This window comes from Tripterygium wilfordii, chromosome 18 (assembly GCF_013401445.1).
Source record: "Tripterygium wilfordii isolate XIE 37 chromosome 18, ASM1340144v1, whole genome shotgun sequence".
Taxonomy (NCBI): Eukaryota; Viridiplantae; Streptophyta; class Magnoliopsida; order Celastrales; family Celastraceae; genus Tripterygium; species Tripterygium wilfordii.
In genome coordinates, this window is record NC_052249.1 from 442344 (window position 1) to 460356 (window position 18013).

The window sequence follows — 18013 nt, forward strand, 5'->3', positions numbered from 1 at the left end:
AACTAGAAAGTATATACTATCTCTACACAGCATCTTCTGTAGATTCCATGAGGATAGCAAGCCAACTATGACAGCCATTCATTAGGACAAAGCCGTTAAAATAAAAACTAAATAATCAGCCTCGGTTGTTGTTTCTAATTCTAATTAGCTGTTGTTAGATATGATGCTGGACGGCTGTGTAATGCTTTTTTGGTAGAGAATGGTAAAAGCATTATGTAACATAACCTTGTTTTATCAACTGGCATTATCTACACACGCCGGGTGCTCTGCTCGGCTGGCTAACCATTTGTGTGCTTAGCTCATTCGTGTATTTCTGGCTTTCTGCTCACAGCGCATGGTTGGAACATGGTTTTCTAATTTTTTTACCAAAAAAATGTCATAAAATAGTTTATAAAAAAATAAATGTAAAAATTACTGTAAAAACAAAAGAGAATCAATGAGATTCCTGACTCATAGTGGATTAGTGTTCCAAGAATTTACAGAGAAGATCTCGAGGCATCATCTTCCCAATTTGCATGACTGCTGCATGGATGGACATTTTCTTTACGCTATCAAGCACATGTCCTCGAATGTTCCGTTCACTTACCTCGATGGGTATTGATCCCTCATTTCCTTCTCTATAAAATGCCATCTCCTCCATTTCAAGTTCTAATTACAAATTTACAATACCTCTCCTTTCCCTCTCTGTCACTCTCACTGTTTTTCTCGCTGGTTTTCAATCTTGGGCTCTGCCATGAATTCCCACGATTCTGTGTCAGTCAATGGAGAGACTCAAGTTTTGGCTGTTATTCTTGATTTGGACGGAACCCTTTTGGACACAGGTCTCTTATCTGCCTTGGTAGCATGTTCCCTTCATTTTTATGTAATGGGTCTCTCAGCTTTTCTCCGTTTTAAACTTTGTTTGTTCGTTTGTTTTTGTGTAGAGAGCGCTACAAGGGGAATTTTGCAGGAGTTCTTGGCCAAATATGGGATACAAGTGGATAAAGAAAGGGAGGCGAATAAGAGGATAGGGATGACCCTGAAGGATTCAGCTGCTTCAATTGTGAAGGATTATGACCTCCAATTGACACCTGATCAGTTCATCAATGAAATCATGCCTATTTATCACGAAAAGTAAGAAACTCTCTCCCTTTAGTCCTTTCTAAAGGTCTAGAGCTCGAGGTCGATTTTACATAACCATGATAGAGATTGTTCTAAAAGAGCACCCAAACTTCTCCTCGTGCTTTTGATTTGTATAGTTGATATTATGTTATGCAATCAATTTGATTACTGGCCATAACTTATGCTGGGTGTTTGCGCTTTTTTAATCTTCATCTCCCTCTTCATTCTTTTAGTTCCACTTTTGTATGTTCTCATATTGGAGATATAGTAAGCCAAATAGAATAGCGGAAATCCTTGGGTTAGGCAGTAGAATAGAAGGAAGATTGAAGAGGATAGGATAGCCGAATCAAGATGACAGAAGTAAATGGGTGGTTTTTTTTCAGTTTTAATTGTAGTAAACATATCACCTCAAAGCATGGTTTTGTATGCCGGGCATTAATGAACCTGGATGCAGGATGCCTTTAATCGACAGTCAGAAAAGTGGGATTCATGGTCTGTCAACTTTACTGGAATCAATCTCACAGTACCCTTTCATCATGTCAATGAACATTGTAGTCTTTGAAGATTTGAATCAACTAGTTTTGACTTATGCTACAAACGAAATGAAATTGATGTGCACAGGACTTTTATCTACAACCATTTTGGCAAACACAATGGTACCATACTGGGAGTATGACAAGCTTACATGCTGCAGCTGCTGCAATTTTATAGTCCGGTTAACTTCTTTTATTATGTTTTGTAGGTGGAAACAAGTCGGGCCACTACCTGGTGCTAACCGACTGATCAGACATCTTTACGAACAAGGAGTGCCATTTGCTCTTGCTTCAAACTCCTTACAGGAATACATAGATGCAAAAATCTCTGTCCAAGAAGGTCGACTTTCTCTCAGCTTCTTTTATTTATATTAGGTTTTGAGACTTAATCACTACTTCTATTTGCTATGCCTGTTTGATTTGGACATATCATTTGCTGAGAAGTCATTCCTAACTGAGAGATCAAATGCTCTTGACCTCTGAGTTAATTTTGTTTCCTCACCCCCCAAATCCATTGGCAGAGTTACTCATGTTATATTACTTGTCGGTTTCTCCATTAGGTCTGTTTTCAAAATTTCTTAGGTCTGCCATGCTATTTCCAAAACAAAAATTGACCCCTTATTGTTATTGTAGGTTCACGTTGTGCATTTTCTTCTTCTTGTTCTTCACGATCTTCTTCTGCTGCTGATGCTGCTCCTATTTTCCCACATTGATTCCACTATTAACTTGTCTCACTAAATCATTCTTCCCTCTTTATTTAATCTGATTGATGTAGGTTGGAAGGAATGCTTTTCAGTAATTGTTGGAAGTGACCAAGTCAAATCTGGGAAGCCTTCACCAGATATGTGAGTTCCTTTTACATTAAGTTATCATGGTGTCAGTAAAGACTAAGATTGTGCATATATGGAAGCTGCTCTACCTAATGCTGCGTCCACTTTCTCTATGTAATGGTTGCATCTTATGCTTGAGCAGTCTTCTGGACATCGATCCTCATGTGGCCCATATGCTTCACTACATTTTCTATCAATTACTAATGTTCTCTATCCCATTGCTTCTATTTGAATTTTAGTTTTTTTTCTTCCGTCTTTCAATATTTCCAAATTTCTTATAGATTCATAGAGGCCGCAAAGAGGTTGGGTATAGATGCAGTTCACTGTCTGGTGATTGAAGACTCTATGTAAGTATTTTTTTTGTATGTAAGGGTTTAGCTTAAAATTTTATTAGTTATTGTATGTGTGATTCATATACTGGCAGCTTGGCTGTTGTTTTGATGTGGTTTATAATATTGATAGTATAATCTTTCCATCAAAAGGTCACATTAATAGTAATGCGTTCGTAGTAGTAAATGGTAAAACAGGTGGATTCAGGGGATGCGTAGAAGCTGTAAGTTTAAACATGCCAGTAAATGTAGGCTGGTAATAAATGAATCACAACAATGAGGCAGTCATATAAGTTGAATTTAAGCTTGTTTTCTTCATACACATTTATATTCCAGCTTTTTACCCTTAACAGTTGGGAAGTTTCAGATTTTGCTTATACATTTTTGTGAAACTTTATTTTTTTTAAAATATCTACAGTAGGTAAAAATGTCGACTAGAGCTGCTTATATATATATGTATATTTTTTTTTTCTTTTATCTATATACATCAGGGTTGGTGTCAAGGCCGCAAAATCTGCCAAAATGAAAGTAGTGGCTATTCCATCACAAAAGGAAGCCGACTGTTCTACTTTGGCCGATTCTGTGCTTAATTCACTTCTAGAATTTCAGCCTGAGCTGTGGGATCTTCCAGAATTTGATGACTGTATGTGAATATTTGTCAATTTAATTCCTCCTTGTGGTTTTATCTTCATCCCATGATTAGTTAATTTGATCTGATGATTGCAGGGATAGAGAATGCATTGCCAATTGAACCAATCTATATGAACACTCTATACAGAAATGACTCTGTCCATGAACTCACAGGTATTGAAATTTTATTTTCTCTGCCCGATTTCCTGTCGCTTAAGTATTTTGTTCATATACAGTTCATGGACAACACATGATTTTCAGCGTTGTAGTTTAATAGAACACAGAGGCTGTTCTGACACCAAGGTGATATATGATCCATCATTTTGTTGTCTGTCCAAACTGCTCTGTCTCCCACCTACAATAGGATGTTGGTGTCATTGATGAACTTAGAGAACATGGTGTCTGAAAACTATTTTAAGACAATCAGTTCTAGAAAAGGATACAAGTGAAAGAAATATTTGTTCATTAGACTAGTTTGTTCATTGGACTTGACCATCAAAAAATTGCATTCGCATTTGATTTTCTTGTTTGTATTTGTCCTTATGCAATACTAATCTGTGGCTATTGTTTAATTCTTAGAGGATGCAGCATCTTCTCTTCCAGACCAAGTTTCAGGAGTGTATTTTGGTTGGGCAGTAGCAAGCGCATTGGAGACCTTCAAGGTTGTGGTTGGCATTGGATGGCATCTACGCTCTTATACTGCCACGAGGAAAATCGTAAGCGTTCCAAGTAATAATGTGCTCATTTAAAGTTCATTTTGTGTGCGACATCTCGTGATTTTCACGATTGTATTCACTGGAAAAAGTATATAGTTTGGATTTTTTAACTGCTAGTCCACTTAGCTTTGTGCATTTTGAGTATCATTTTGCATCACCTATCAAGTTTCTGGTATATGAAAATTTTCAGGTTGCCATTCACCACCACTAGTAAATCTATGATTCAGCTTCTCCTGACTGCCAACACCTAATTCATCAAAAAGTTAATTATTAAGATCTGTTTTGCTCTTTTTGCAGCAAATATGCATAATTGATGGAGACTGTAACCACGCATCTGATCTGGAAATGGAACTAACGCTTGTTGGCTTTATTCGGGGATTGAATTCCACGGTAATGACAGTTTAAAGTAATAATTGCAAATTTACGAGTTAAAAACATAATAGTATATGGCAATGCTTAAAGTCCATCTTGGATAGTTTCTTATGAAATTGCAATGAAATGTTAAATGTTGAAACAACAAAAGAAGTGTCCTTGATTGAGTTCATGAATTATTTAATGATCGAATCTGCTTATAAATAGTGTGGAGTCTTCTTATGCATGAGTTCCGTCCAACAATGAGCATGCTTGTATACTTTACAGGAAATTACATCTGTGGCTGTGGAAATACGTGAAGAAGATAAGTCCATTGCAAGTGCTTCATTGGACTTGCCTATGTTTATTCACCATTCTTGCATGGCTAGCCGCCTCTGATGCAGGATTTGCAATGCTGCTATTATGATAGTTCAATACTTGAACTGATTAGATTAAGACGGATCATTTCTTTTTGTGAACAATAGATATATGCAGTATGTCTTTTATATACTATCTAGCTCCCTTGCGTTACAAGAATCTGTATATTTTTGTGTGAACAATCTCAATGCCTATTCATGGATGAAGGAGAGTGACTTGACTGTTCTTCAGCAACCTTGAGATTCATTCTCTTTTGTTGTCTGACTAATGAAGTAGGGTTGTCTAAATAGGCATTGCTTGCAACAATAAATTAGAGACTTCTCATGTTTCTCTAACCCTAGAAACGCGCTCCTCACACATAATGTGTTGTGTTTATGGAACCATCTGACAATAGCCTAACTAGTTATCTCTACAGACTTAAGGGGTAAAGAATCTCTCTCGAGGTCGGGAGTTCGATTCTAAGTTGGCGTCGCGGTTTGCGCTGAGCCTCGACCCAACTAACCTGTTGGCTGGAATCCTAGTTGATATATATGGCATGATCAAAGAAGAAAATTCCGAGCTATATTGCAGACATAAGTTATGAGTATATATATAATGCACTGCATAAAAAAGGGATATAAATCAAAACATAATATGAGGATGTTTATTAGCAAGGTGGAGGAATTCTAGTGCCAACCAAGGGTACATTTCTATGTGAACAGTAGCTGCAGCCATAACTTGTCCTGATAATTCTTCTTCAGAGAGTTTTTCTGGGAGAGTTGAAGATGAAAAAGACTCACTTAAGAAGAGATTGAAGCTTCTCATTAAAATCATCAATATAAGAGGACTCCAAATCCTTGTTAACCAAAAGTTCTCTCAACTTAGCATGGTTGATTCTTACGTCTTTGCCAATTTCACTGCCTTCCTCCATCACTGCCTTCACTGCCCTGCAAACACTTTCTTTTGTGAACAATCCATCCTCTTCTCCTTTATCCACCTCCACACCAACCTTCAAGACTATTCCAATCATTCTTGCATTAATTATCTGGTCTCCAACTTGTGGCAGAAGTACTAATTGGCATTTGTTGATCAAGGCCTCTGATAAGGACCCTGAACCACAATGGGTGATAAAGCATCCAATTGAAGGATGTTCTAGGATCAGCTGTTGTTGGACCCATCCACCATGAACCACTCCTCTTCCTTTAACCCTCTCTTCAAACCCTTCTGGAAATGCTGATTCAATCGACTCCAGACCCGGAGGCGGTTTCAGTGCTGCTAAGAATGGCATGCCGGTGAGCTCCAAACCCATCACCAGTTCGTGAAACTGGTTCTTCTGTAAATTGCATTCACTTCCCAATGCACAGTAGATTACAGAGTTTGGTTCAAACCCACTAAGCCACTGATCCCATTTTTTATCCAATGCAGATGTTGGCGCCTCTGGTATGACTGGCCCTGAAAGCAACACAGGCTTCCCCAATTGGTTCTTGAGATAGTCGATGAACGGTGCTTCGATTTCCCAACATGTTCTGTATCCTAATGCATCAGATTCAATCAAGCTTATATATTGGCGTTCGCCAAACGTTATGCCACTGCCAAACTCCATAACAGTCGCTCTCTCAAAGGATCGCGCCTCGCTGATGCTGAGCTTGATGGATGAGGATGGGAAGCCCGTGGGAGGCTGCGTGTAATCAGTTTCCGTCAACTTGTTATCAGTAAACCTTGTTGGGGATAAACCATAACCAATTGTAGCTGTACTGATGATGCAATGAAGAACAGTCTTGATGCCTAGACGACGCGCTAATCTTGGCATCCAGTGGGTAAAATCAAAGAAGACAACGTCAGGTTTAAGGTCTTGGAGAAGTAGGTCAATGTCATTCTCAGTAAGGTCCATGGCAGTCATTATAAGGGGATGTAAGGGGTAAGGCACATCTGAAGTGGTCTCCGCACCTGGAGGGAGGCCATCAACATGGGGAATAGAGATTGGGATAAATTTGATGAGATTGGGATGGAGATTGAAATGCTCCAACTTTTGTTGTGCTTTGGTGGGAATGAAGAATGAGATTCTGTGACCTTTCTTGGCTAGTTTGTTGGCAAGGTGGAGAAATGGGGTCAGGTGTCCTAGTGCCAACCAAGGGTACATAGCTATATGAACAGTTTCTGCAGCCATTCCTTGTTTTTTTTTTTTCTGAGAATTCTGGTTAGAGTTTTTGACAAGAATTGAATCTGATCACAACATCAGAGAGAAGTGTTGATTGTTGCAGGTAATTAAGGATCAGAAGCTGGGGTCTATACAAGAATGAAGAGTTTCCCCTGCTGTATAACTGCCTAACTGATCTTTCTGAGGGTTAGTGGTCACTAACTCCTAGTATTTGGTTTGGTTAAGACATACGTGTAACTTTATTTACCGCTCAAAGGTTCCAAGTTCCCTGAGTTGAATTAACTGTCTTTGACTTGGTAAAACTCACTTGTAGCTTTGCCTTTTCCGGTCTATTTTCTCTGATTTTACCTCCTAAAACGGGATGTGTCAATGGGCCACCAACAACCTACAAATACTAGACAAAATATGTCTGTGGCACCGGTGTGACCGGTCAATAAACCTCCGACTGGTTAAATTAGTGATTTTGAGAGTGTAATTTGTAGAGAGACAAAGCTATCAATGAAAATATTGTGAATGCCTTCCACTTTGAAAATACTACGAATGCCCTTTCAAAGTTTGATGCAGTTTTTTTTTAGAGGGGAGATTTGAAATTTGATCAGATGATACACACCATTCTTATCACTCCAACTAGTGGCTCGAGAGTATTGATGCAGTTGTTCAAGCCAAAAACCTTACATATTCATTAACGCAGTTGTTCCCTTCGAATTAGAAAACAAATTGAAACCAAACCTATGAGCCCATCAAAATGACATGACAGGAAAGATAATTGACTGAATCAACCCCTTACATACACCAACCGCTGTTGCTCAGCTCAACAATGAACACATTCGTCCACTACTTCCAAATTGAACCGTTAACTGTTAAACAAATGAATCAAAAAGAAACAAAAAAACCAAAAACCAAAGTTTTAAGGCAAAGCTCGAAGAATCAGATTTGTTGTCAGTTGATCAAGCTAGAATATAAATCTACATAGTCAGATTAATCAAGTAGGAGAGAACACCATTGTCAATATAGATCCAAATCTAGCGCTGAAGAATAAAATATAACCTACAGACATCCTATAAACTTTGAAAATACCAGTAAACAATCAAACAAGCAAGACAAACCATAATTCATAAACCAGAAAAGGGAGGGAAAATGTAACAGATAAGTTTGCACTAAATGTGGGAAAGCCTCTTCGGTTGAAAGTCGAAACCATGAATCTGACAAGATTTGTAGTTTCTCTGTGAACGATATGCTGTGGACTCCATTTTCTTGAAACCCCATTAAACTAAGATTGGAAAACCACTAGTTCCAGGGACATTATGCTGAACAGCATCCAACTTTCTTCACAGCTGATACATCATCTTTAGTGCCAACGTTGATCGTTTGTCCTTTGGGTAAGGCTGCAGGGTCATCACCGATGTCAAGAGCCTTACGGCTCACCACGCGATAAATCTGAGTAAGCACTTCAGTGAAGGCATTCTCTACATTCAACGATTCAAGTGCAGAGGTCTCCATGAAAAAGGTGTTTTCCCTCTCAGCAAAAGCCTTGGCATCCTCAGTGGAAACTGCACGCAAATGACGTAAATCAGCCTTGTTTCCAACAAGCATGATCACAATGTTGGAATCAGTGTGATCCCGAAGCTCCTTTAACCATCTCTCCACATTCTCGAATGTGACATGTCGAGTAACATCATAGACAAGCAATGCACCCACTGCTCCTCGATAGTAAGCACTTGTAATCGCACGGTATCTGCAGAAACAATGTAAGTTTAGCCTCACAATGGAACCTACCATGTTCCTAATTTCATGAGCAATACAAAATGAAAACATCCGGCACGAAAATCAGTATAACAGAACATAATGGTATAAACCACAGGCAGAAAGCTTCAAATAAAACTAAAATAGAATCCATTCAGCACCAATCTCTATATTTTGCACCTTGTAAACTATTCTTCTTCCATACAATAATTCTCATTGTCAACGATAGGTTCCACAGAATTCATCAGGCTGTCCAGAACACAAATCATAGGACTAACTGGCAAAGAATGAATATCTATGAATTCAATTACCTTGATTCCATTATCTTCATTACCAACACAACCAGAACCAAACATGATAAAGAAAAATCCCGTTAAAGAAAGACAGTTCCTCATCCTAAGTTACATCTCATTACATTCATATATGAACAGATCATTTTAGGAAAAAAAATTAATCCAGAAAGGAAATCATAAAATAGATCTGAGATCCGTAAAATATGAAGAATACCGTTCTTGGCCGGCGGTGTCCCAAATCTGAGCCTTGACGACCTTGTCGTCGACGTGGATGCTGCGGGTGGCGAATTCGACTCCGATGGTGGATTTAGATTCGAGGCTGAACTCGTTCCTCGTGAATCGAGAGAGCAGGTTAGATTTCCCCACACCTGAGTCCCCTATCAACACTACCTTGAACAAGTAGTCGTAGTCATCATCAGCCCTGTAAGCCCCCATTTCCTTCCGATTCTCACCTCTCTCTCTCTCTCTCCCTGTCTATCCGTGCGTCGTTTTCGATTCTACCGATTGTGGATCTGCCGGTAATCAATGAACGTCGTCGTTTGAATCTATAATTTCACCGGCATTTCGCGCAGCCAGAGAAGGCAAGGGATATATATAGCGCCGCTTTGCCTAGGACTAGGAAGAAACGTTGTGGAGAATGATGCGGAGGGATGTATTGTACTATTGTGCTATTAATTGTTTAAATATTATTCAGAAAAAAAAATTGTTTAAATATTATTTTCTTTTTATTTAAACCATTTTGTTATTGAACGTTATGCATAACGAGGATTTTACTTTTCTAAATTAAAGAGGGGAAAGAAAAATGTTCATTCCATTTGAGATATTGTCCATATTTTCGGTCAAGCCCCGTGTGAATATGGTGCCATTTTACATAAGAAAAAAGTTGTAAAATTTGAAGGATTTGAGAAGGATGAGAAGGAGTTGACAAGGTTTAATCCAATCTATTTGAGATATTGTCCATACGCTAGCTCAATATATGAATTTTAATCTTCTAAATTTTGAGGTGAAAGAGGTTTGATACAATGAGGTATTATCCATACTCCAGGACTAAGACCCGTGTGGATATAACACACCGCTTTGCATAGAAAGAAACATTGTGAAATTTAAAGGATTTGAGAGGGATGAGTAGCAAGACCCAAGGCCCAAGTGATTTTATACTTCAAAAAATACCAAGTATTTGAGATTGAGTTTGTATTTATAAATCACATCATCGTTGACGTACACCAAATCCATGTTAGAGTATTTTAGAATTTATAAAAGGTCTTGCCGTGTCAGAATTTTAGAAAATTCAAAAAATTCCATATAGGCGTACTACATTTGATCAAGTCTTTTTATCCAGCCAGCTTTTTTGTATTGTGTTTGTATTGGTGTAATATTTAAATATTTTACAGCAGAATTTGTAGTGTGAACTGTGAATAAGACCTGGTGAAAAGTGGAAGAAAGGTCACCACCGCGTGGTTTGAGTTCCAACTTTGTTTGTCAACATCATCACAGCCATGTCGTCTAAATTTATCATAACGTTTGCAAACAGCAAAAAAAGAAATACAGAAGCTAAAATCAATACGTCATCAACAACAAAAGTTCGGTAGGTAAAAAACAGGGGTTAAACCGTGGATTCTAAGGATCCTAGTTTGATTTTCATGGAAAGTAATATCTTTGGGACTATGTTTTGAGTTTTGGCCTAACTCTCATCGAAACAATCTCTTCTATAAGGATTCTCTTATACATACATGAATATATATATATATATATATATATGTTATATGAGTATTTCGAAGCTGAAAAGGAAAAACTCTAGAATTCTATTTTGCAATCAATATGAATGCAGACAGCAGGATCACTCACTGTTTCTAGACAGACGTAGAACACGGGATGTAGTTATAAATTGATTTTCCTAGAATGGCTTTCTTAATTTTGGATGGCACAGGCAAATAAGGTGATTGTTATCCCTTAAGTTTTCATCATACCACACAGAAATTTGCAGCAGGTTTACAATTCTATTGCCTCAAACCACATAGAAATTTGCAGCAGGTTTTGCCTTGCTTTACACATCAAACAATCGACCATTTTTTTTGCCATTGTTTTGAACTGGTTTTGCAGCAAGTTTGTAATGGTTTTGCACAATAGTAGTCTCAAATGTATTATCCAGAATTGTTCAATATAAATAGAAGAATGGATGGCTAAAGCTATACCAGAATTCCTCAACACACTGCTTTTACAATAACAAATCAATCACAAAAATTGTTACCCAGAAATCGGAACAAGATCTTAAAAAAGAATTTCAGTCAAAACAACAATTTCAATCGACAATTTCAAACTGCAAATCGACAACAATTTCAATGGCTTGGATAGGGCCATGAACCCCAACTTACAAACCCAAACAATTTCAATAAACAACAATATCAAGAAATTGAACACAATTACACGAATCACTCGCTGTCAATGGCCTGGACAGACCAAGAACCCCAAACCGCAAATTTACTCGCGACCTTCTCTGCTAGTGCTTAGGCGGCCTTCTCTACTTGCATCGGATATGAGGCGACCTTCTCTGCCATTACAAGCACGGGATTGTTGGAAGGCCGGACATGAAGGTGTCGATGTTAGGCGATTGAGTGTTGCCTTTCAAAGGTAGAGGATGAGTGTTAGTTTTTCTAATGTGAATATGATCGTTGATGTTAATATGAAAGATAAAGGAAAAATGTGATGTCGAGGGTGGAACTGAAATGAAATGAGAGGTGGAAAACTAGGAACTCAAAATTTTTTAATCTCAGCCATCTAATAGATCCCACAGTTGAAATAAAAGTGCGCAAGTTATGTTAACTTAGAATCCTACCGGGTTGGTTGGATTTCGACAAACTTATCCATGTACCTATTATTTTATCCGTAAAAATATTCATCCCTAACAATAGATCCGACAGTTGAAATATGTTAACTTAGAATCCTACAGGGTTAGTTGGATTTCGACAAACTTATCCCTATACCTATTATTTTATCCATAAAAATATTCATCCCTAACCCATTAACCAACATGGCGCACCTGTTTGATTTGGAGCGGGTCATGTGAGTACCCGCCGAATACAAATATTTTTCAATACAAGCAACCCACTACTTTCTTAACATGGAAGATAATTGTAGCGGATAAATATTAATCTCCGTCAGTTACACAACTCTAATCATGTTTAATTAGCAAATGAGATATGTTTAGAACTAAACTAATTTCAATTTATTAAGAACTTAATTACTTGACAATTTCATCTAGATGGAAAAACCATCAAGAGAACAATTTTTATGCCCTGTTTGGCCCTAAAAAATGCTTGGTTGAGTCCCAGTCGTACAATTTTTTTTATGTTTTCTGATTTTCATATGATCTACCCAACTAAATCCTATCCATTTTGTTTTCTTTATAGTGCCCAATCTTTACATGCAACATAGACAAACCCAATTTGGTAAACATCTTCTTGTTGATCCATATTATTTATACAAATCAAGAACAATACTACATACGAGGTTTGTCTATTCTATTGCTTGATTTCTTTCCTTTGGTTCCACAAACTTTAATGGGTTTTCATTGATTTCTTTGCTGAAGATATTATATGCATACATGTTGCAAAAATTGGACAATTTTCTAGACATAAACAAGTTCAATTTGACGTATAGATCTATTGTTCTAATTTTCTGATTTCATATCTATATATATATAGCCGATTATATGATGCTCAGGAACAGTGACAATAACGAGAACAATGGCGCTGAGGGAGCAGCGACACAACCAGCATGCGCTGCTTGCAAGCATCAGAGGAAGAGGTGCAAAAGAGAGTGCATACTGGCACCACATTTTCCTGCTGATAAAACCAAAGAATTCCAAGCTGTTCACAAAGTGTTTGGAGTTAGCAATTTAGGGAAACTTATGAGTTGTGTCAGGGAAGTGGATAGAAAGAAGGCGTCGGAATCGTTCATATGGGAAGCTAATTGCAGGCTACAAGATCCAGCTTTAGGTCCTCAAGGAGAATACCTGAAAGTTTGCGAGGAACTGAAGAAGTACAAGAAACTATGTGAGGATCTGAGCCGGACGGTGCAGTTACACAGAACGACAACACTGCCGGGGGGTGTCATCGGATGGAATGGGACTAATGGGATGGGGAATGGAATCATGAATAGCAATAATAATGCATTCAGCTACAACAACGATACCGGTAATAACTTGATGGTAGATTTGAGTTCCTATGGTTTTCATTCACATTATGTTCAGAATCCAGATAAAGTACTAAAGCAACAAAAAGATGTTGTTGGCCCTATTGTTGTTCCATACCAACAGCCACAGCAGCAGAATTCAGTCAATACTGGATATCATCAGCAGTTCTATCTTCCTGCCGGTAAAGATTTAATTTTTGTGCATTAATTTACACATTAAGCAACATAGTTATCGGCTTATCGCTAATTAATAGCTGTGTAGTCTAAAGATGTTTTTTCCCCTTCGATACACATAAAAGGAAATGCATCAAATTAACAGTACACAATTTTGGCAGCATGAATGTGTTACCAATAATTCTATGCAAGATTTTCCAATGACAGAGCTTGTAAGCTATGCCACCCTCTTGTCTCTTTGAGACATCCGATAAAATTGGAACTATACAAAGCTATGGACCCTTATGCAAAATAATGCTAAACATGCATCTAAATCAGAATATTAAGCTACCCAAATATATCTTCAATACAATGGCAAGTTAGATTCAAACATGATACTTTAGTATTTTTTACCTGTGTTGCAGGTCAATATGGTTCAGTGAATGCCAAGACAATGGATGGTACAATATGGGAAGATGAATCCTAGCTAGTTGCAGCAGAGTCTGAGTTAAATCTATAGTGTCTGATTAACAGAATTAGGGTTCTCGTTTGAATTATTTAAATTTTTTTGCTTTCTGGGTCTATGGGAGTTGGGTAGAGGTTTGGGTTTCTTTTAGTATATTTCAAAAAGAACAATGTGATGTTTTTTGTACTGCATTTGCAAATGCATATGTTATCATATTTACAAATTAAATTAAGATTCTTTGTTTCCTGAATATCTAGGGCCATTAACATTGATCTAAGACAAGCTTCTTCAACCTAATCTCTTACTATATTTTCTAATTCCCAGCTCCTATGGCACTTTTAGCAGGTAGCAGTTCGATCAAGCTTCTTCTGTTTCTTCTTCATCAAATTTCTTTACACAAACAGTAATTAATGCCTAAATTTGGCCACCATACCTTGCCACAGTCGTTTAGGAACCAGGCCCAAATTAATGCCTGGCTTGGTGGAGCTCCTCCTTCAGCCTCAGCCCTGGTTCGACTCGCTCACAGACCATTTGTCGAACACCTGTCGTGTCCAAATAGCCAGCCATTCCCAATTACAAGATCGGCACCCACACAAGAAGCAGACATCCAGCTTCCAGAAATGTTGCCGATGGTCATGGTCTTCCTCTTCTGCCTTGCAATGAGAAATAAAAAAGAGTCTTGCATTGTATGCAGTCTTCAAACTTGTAATTTCAGATAAGCCACAAGCCACTCACGATATTCATTAGGGAAGGCCAAGAAACAGGGGATAACTCAACGTTGAAAATCGTTCTTATCACAATGCAAATATAGTAATTTGTGTTTTTGTTTAACAAGCTTAATAATCGAGCTCGTTCGTTTATGACCGAACCTATGATGCACCCCATTCAAACAAAATTATGTTTACTTAGGACTTTGACTCGTTTGGCTGACTTTGGTCAAAGTCGTCACCAACCTATAGAACAATGGAACTCAAAATCCAGGCAACCGAGCGAACAATGCGTGAGAACCAATACTGTTACAACTTACAGGAGATGCAATAATTGTTCCCAATATCCATAGAAATGACGCATGCTCTTATTTTCGTTCTTCTAATCGTGGGTTCCTGCATCGTCATCGATTCAGTCCACGCGCTATCGTCTCTCCTCGGAGTCCACCCTTTAGGTACCAATATCTCGTGCTCTTGACCGATAAATTCTTGCTTCTGTAACTATCAGGGCAAAACCCAGATTACCAATTTGTGAGATTGGGGTTAATTTGGTGCGTGTCTTTACAGATGAAAGGTACTATGCTTCTAAGGTCATCAAGTGCAAGGACGGCTCTAAGTCCTTTGCCAGAGACCGTCTGAACGACAATTTCTGCGATTGTGTCGATGGAACCGATGAGCCCGGTATTGCCAATTTGCCATTATTCAATTATTTTAACCATCTGAAATTTTTGATTAACGTTGATGATGCAAAAATAAGGCTCTGGGTTAAATGAACTTTGGTTTCAGCTAACTACTTTAATTGGGGTTCATGGAAGTTGGAAGTAAATTATACAGTTGGTACTAGTTCCTTGCCATAGATGGTAATGTTGAACCATACCTTTGGTATTATTGTTACCACTTGGTAGCTGGGCTATCTACTGAGTATTCAAGAGGGCTACCAGAATCCTGTGTTGGGATCTCAAGACTCTAGAGATCATTTTAAATTATGTGTTCACTCTCAAGAGTCTAGAAACAGTCGTTTCGATGATAGCTAATAGATGAGAGTATGAGTTATCATATGATTCACTCACTCAAGATGCACTAGTCTTGCAGAACTGTGATTAAATCATTGAGAGTGGGGTGTATGTTAACGGGACCATTATTTGTTCAATCTGGAAACTTGATGCTTAAAAAGAAACGAGGGTTTATACTTGGCTATTGTGGAAAGAACAGAACAAAACGGAGAGCCGAGTTTTTTTCTTTATAAGTTTATATATCTTGCTTAACTGGGTTTATTGTAAATGAAAGGGTATTATAGATCTGTTTATAGTGCTTTAGCATACTTTTCTTGATGATACTCCTGTTGCATGCATAGTTAACAATTTATTGAAAACCCCTTTTGTTAAAAACTTAAAATCAGAAATGCTGTCAACTTAACTTTTGTTCACTATGTTATGCTTTCATGTGCTTGCACACGGTGTTACTTTTTAAGAAAGGTTATGATTGTCCTTCTACGATGTTAATATGGAGGGATATTGTTATTTCAGTTCAATTTATTAAATGGTCATTCAGATTCTATTGACAAAATGATTGATATTCTCTCTGTTTATGTCCTGGTGATTCACTTGTTTTGGTTTTTTGTTTATGTAGGAACTTCAGCCTGCCCTGCTGGCAAATTTTACTGTAGAAATGTTGGAAGTACTCCTCGATTTATTTTCTCATCTCGTGTTAACGATCTTATTTGTGGTAAGCACTAGTGCACTACCAGTTAGCCATAATTCCTTTTCTTCCGATTCATACAGAACTGTCTTAATCTTCATTGACATACAAGCTAGTTTCCACTGCTAAGATGACATGCTTAGATCTCATTTTAAGGTGCTAATAGATAGAGCAGTACAATTGTTCGAGGTGAAGTGATTCCTAGTTTCACGACATCAACCATTGAGTAGCCCTTTTTTCTTCGTTCTTAAGTGATGGTCTTAGGAGGAGCCCAATGCCTCTTGCTGAGTTTTGCCTCGTTGGAAAACTTAATTCAACAATAGCACCCCAACTATGCTGCCGTTTGCTCAATGCATCTGTGCTGCACCCTTCCTATTTTGCATCAATTCAAAGTTTCTCTGGTCCATCAAATCTTCTGTTTGTTAATTTCCATTCTGAATATCAGTTTTCGAGATTCGCAGATTGTTGTGATGGAAGCGATGAGTACGATGGTCATATGAAGTGCCCAAACACATGCTTCGTGGGTGGGAATTTGGAGTACAAGGCTGGAAACTATATCTCAACGATTAGTGATCTGGGCTCCAATGACATTCCTGAGTTCAAAACTGGAGTTATTTTGCCAGACTATATCCCCAAGGTGAAAGGTACTATACTGTTCTTGAATTTGTCTCATTGCAGCCATAAATAATTGCTTCTGAAAAAGCTTGGCCTTGGTTATTCTAGGTTTGAAGATCATAATAATCGTACAGGTCTTCCTCATTAGTTGTGTTGTGATCTACCCAATTTACCATCGTCGCGCCAGATCTAGAAAAAGGCGGTACCATTGAAGAAGGGACCCCATCAAAATGCTGCTCTGCTCGTCGTAAAGCATATCTTGTACTTCGACCTTAATTACATAGTTTTTCCCCCTTGTCTATACAAAATGCTAAGGAGGATTCCAATGTTTTTTTATTCCAGCTATCCCATCCATGTGAAATCGTGGGCCCCACATGCTTATATGAAATCGTGTGCATCAATCTCAACAGATAGGATAACTGGGACGAAAAATGTTGCGATCCATTCTCGACCCTATTCACATGGTTTTGGCCGACTTACAGATAAATTTCATATAATCTCATGAACTTTTGATGCATATAATTGTATTGCAATACGTGACAGCCACATAGAATTTTTGTTATATTCCCTCCCGAAGAATGTATGGACAAACAGAAAGGTTTTAATGATAATGCATGTCTAATTAGCTAAGCTTTATGGGCTCTGCTAATCTTGTGTATATATACACCCATAAATACGTATATATATAGTTGGAGATTGGAAACTATATATTAAGCCCTAAGAATGACATTAAAATGATGATGATGAAGAAGAAGAGAAGAAAAATTAGTGAGAGAGAGCAAATAAAAGCTACATCACTTAATTGCATCTTCAATTTTCCTTCACAACCCATATAACACCATATATAATTGATCGAATGGGTGATGACCCATTCTAGTTAGGATGAATGGGTTGTGATCAGTTTTGATCAGACGGTTGTGGGGATGTGGGATTTGGTCATTCGGATAGGCATGAATGTAGAGGAATGTTTTTGATATAATAATAATAATAATAATGAGACTATATAATAATAAGGTAATAATAGATAGTAGCCCCCACTATAAGGCAGGTCACAAGGGCACGTGGTGGTCTGATTCCCTCTTTACTTATTATAACTTAATGGCGACTTTCCAGTAATACCGTTGACAGACCCCCCATCTCCT

At 37.9% G+C, this 18013-nt stretch overlaps 5 protein-coding genes across 7 annotated transcripts; 3 read left to right on the forward strand and 2 right to left on the reverse strand.

Annotated features, from left to right (window-relative positions):
- The first annotated feature begins 446 nt into the window (after nt 1-446).
- LOC119983752 (bifunctional riboflavin kinase/FMN phosphatase-like) lies at nt 447-5102 on the forward strand. The gene is made up of 11 exons (XM_038827480.1): nt 447-594; nt 759-821; nt 924-1113; nt 1844-1974; nt 2410-2479; nt 2746-2811; nt 3285-3436; nt 3520-3597; nt 4003-4139; nt 4437-4529; nt 4779-5102. The coding sequence occupies exons 1-11, from the start codon at nt 516-518 to the stop codon at nt 4887-4889; spliced, it is 1170 nt and encodes a 389-aa protein (XP_038683408.1). The 5' UTR covers nt 447-515; the 3' UTR covers nt 4890-5102.
- On the reverse strand, nt 4858-7487 carry LOC119983751 (cyanidin 3-O-galactoside 2''-O-xylosyltransferase FGGT1-like). The gene has a single exon (XM_038827479.1). It carries the CDS (start codon nt 7012-7014, stop codon nt 5644-5646), a length of 1371 nt encoding a protein of 456 aa, XP_038683407.1. The 5' UTR covers nt 7015-7487; the 3' UTR covers nt 4858-5643.
- Nucleotides 7488-7924: 437 nt separating this feature from the next.
- On the reverse strand, nt 7925-9686 carry LOC119984725 (ras-related protein RABA1f). Its single transcript, XM_038828808.1, has 2 exons — nt 9256-9686; nt 7925-8740 (listed from the first exon to the last, which is right to left on the reverse strand). The coding sequence occupies exons 1-2, from the start codon at nt 9474-9476 to the stop codon at nt 8308-8310; spliced, it is 654 nt and encodes a 217-aa protein (XP_038684736.1). The 5' UTR covers nt 9477-9686; the 3' UTR covers nt 7925-8307.
- Nucleotides 9687-12584: 2898 nt separating this feature from the next.
- LOC119984584 (LOB domain-containing protein 2-like) lies at nt 12585-14452 on the forward strand. The gene is made up of 2 exons (XM_038828600.1): nt 12585-13414; nt 13811-14452. The coding sequence occupies exons 1-2, from the start codon at nt 12751-12753 to the stop codon at nt 13870-13872; spliced, it is 726 nt and encodes a 241-aa protein (XP_038684528.1). The 5' UTR covers nt 12585-12750; the 3' UTR covers nt 13873-14452.
- A 9-nt stretch (nt 14453-14461) lies between these two features.
- On the forward strand, nt 14462-17207 carry LOC119984585 (glucosidase 2 subunit beta-like). 3 transcript variants are annotated; one of them, XM_038828602.1, is made up of 5 exons: nt 14462-15013; nt 15126-15239; nt 16188-16283; nt 16718-16900; nt 17006-17207. In XM_038828602.1, the coding sequence occupies exons 1-5, from the start codon at nt 14914-14916 to the stop codon at nt 17017-17019; spliced, it is 507 nt and encodes a 168-aa protein (XP_038684530.1). In that variant the 5' UTR covers nt 14462-14913; the 3' UTR covers nt 17020-17207. The 3 variants fall into 3 exon arrangements, with proteins under 3 accessions (XP_038684530.1, XP_038684531.1, XP_038684529.1); XM_038828603.1 differs by having other exon boundaries at nt 16718-16893; nt 16980-17207; XM_038828601.1 differs by having other exon boundaries at nt 14766-15013; nt 16980-17207.
- The last annotated feature ends 806 nt before the right edge of the window (nt 17208-18013 follow it).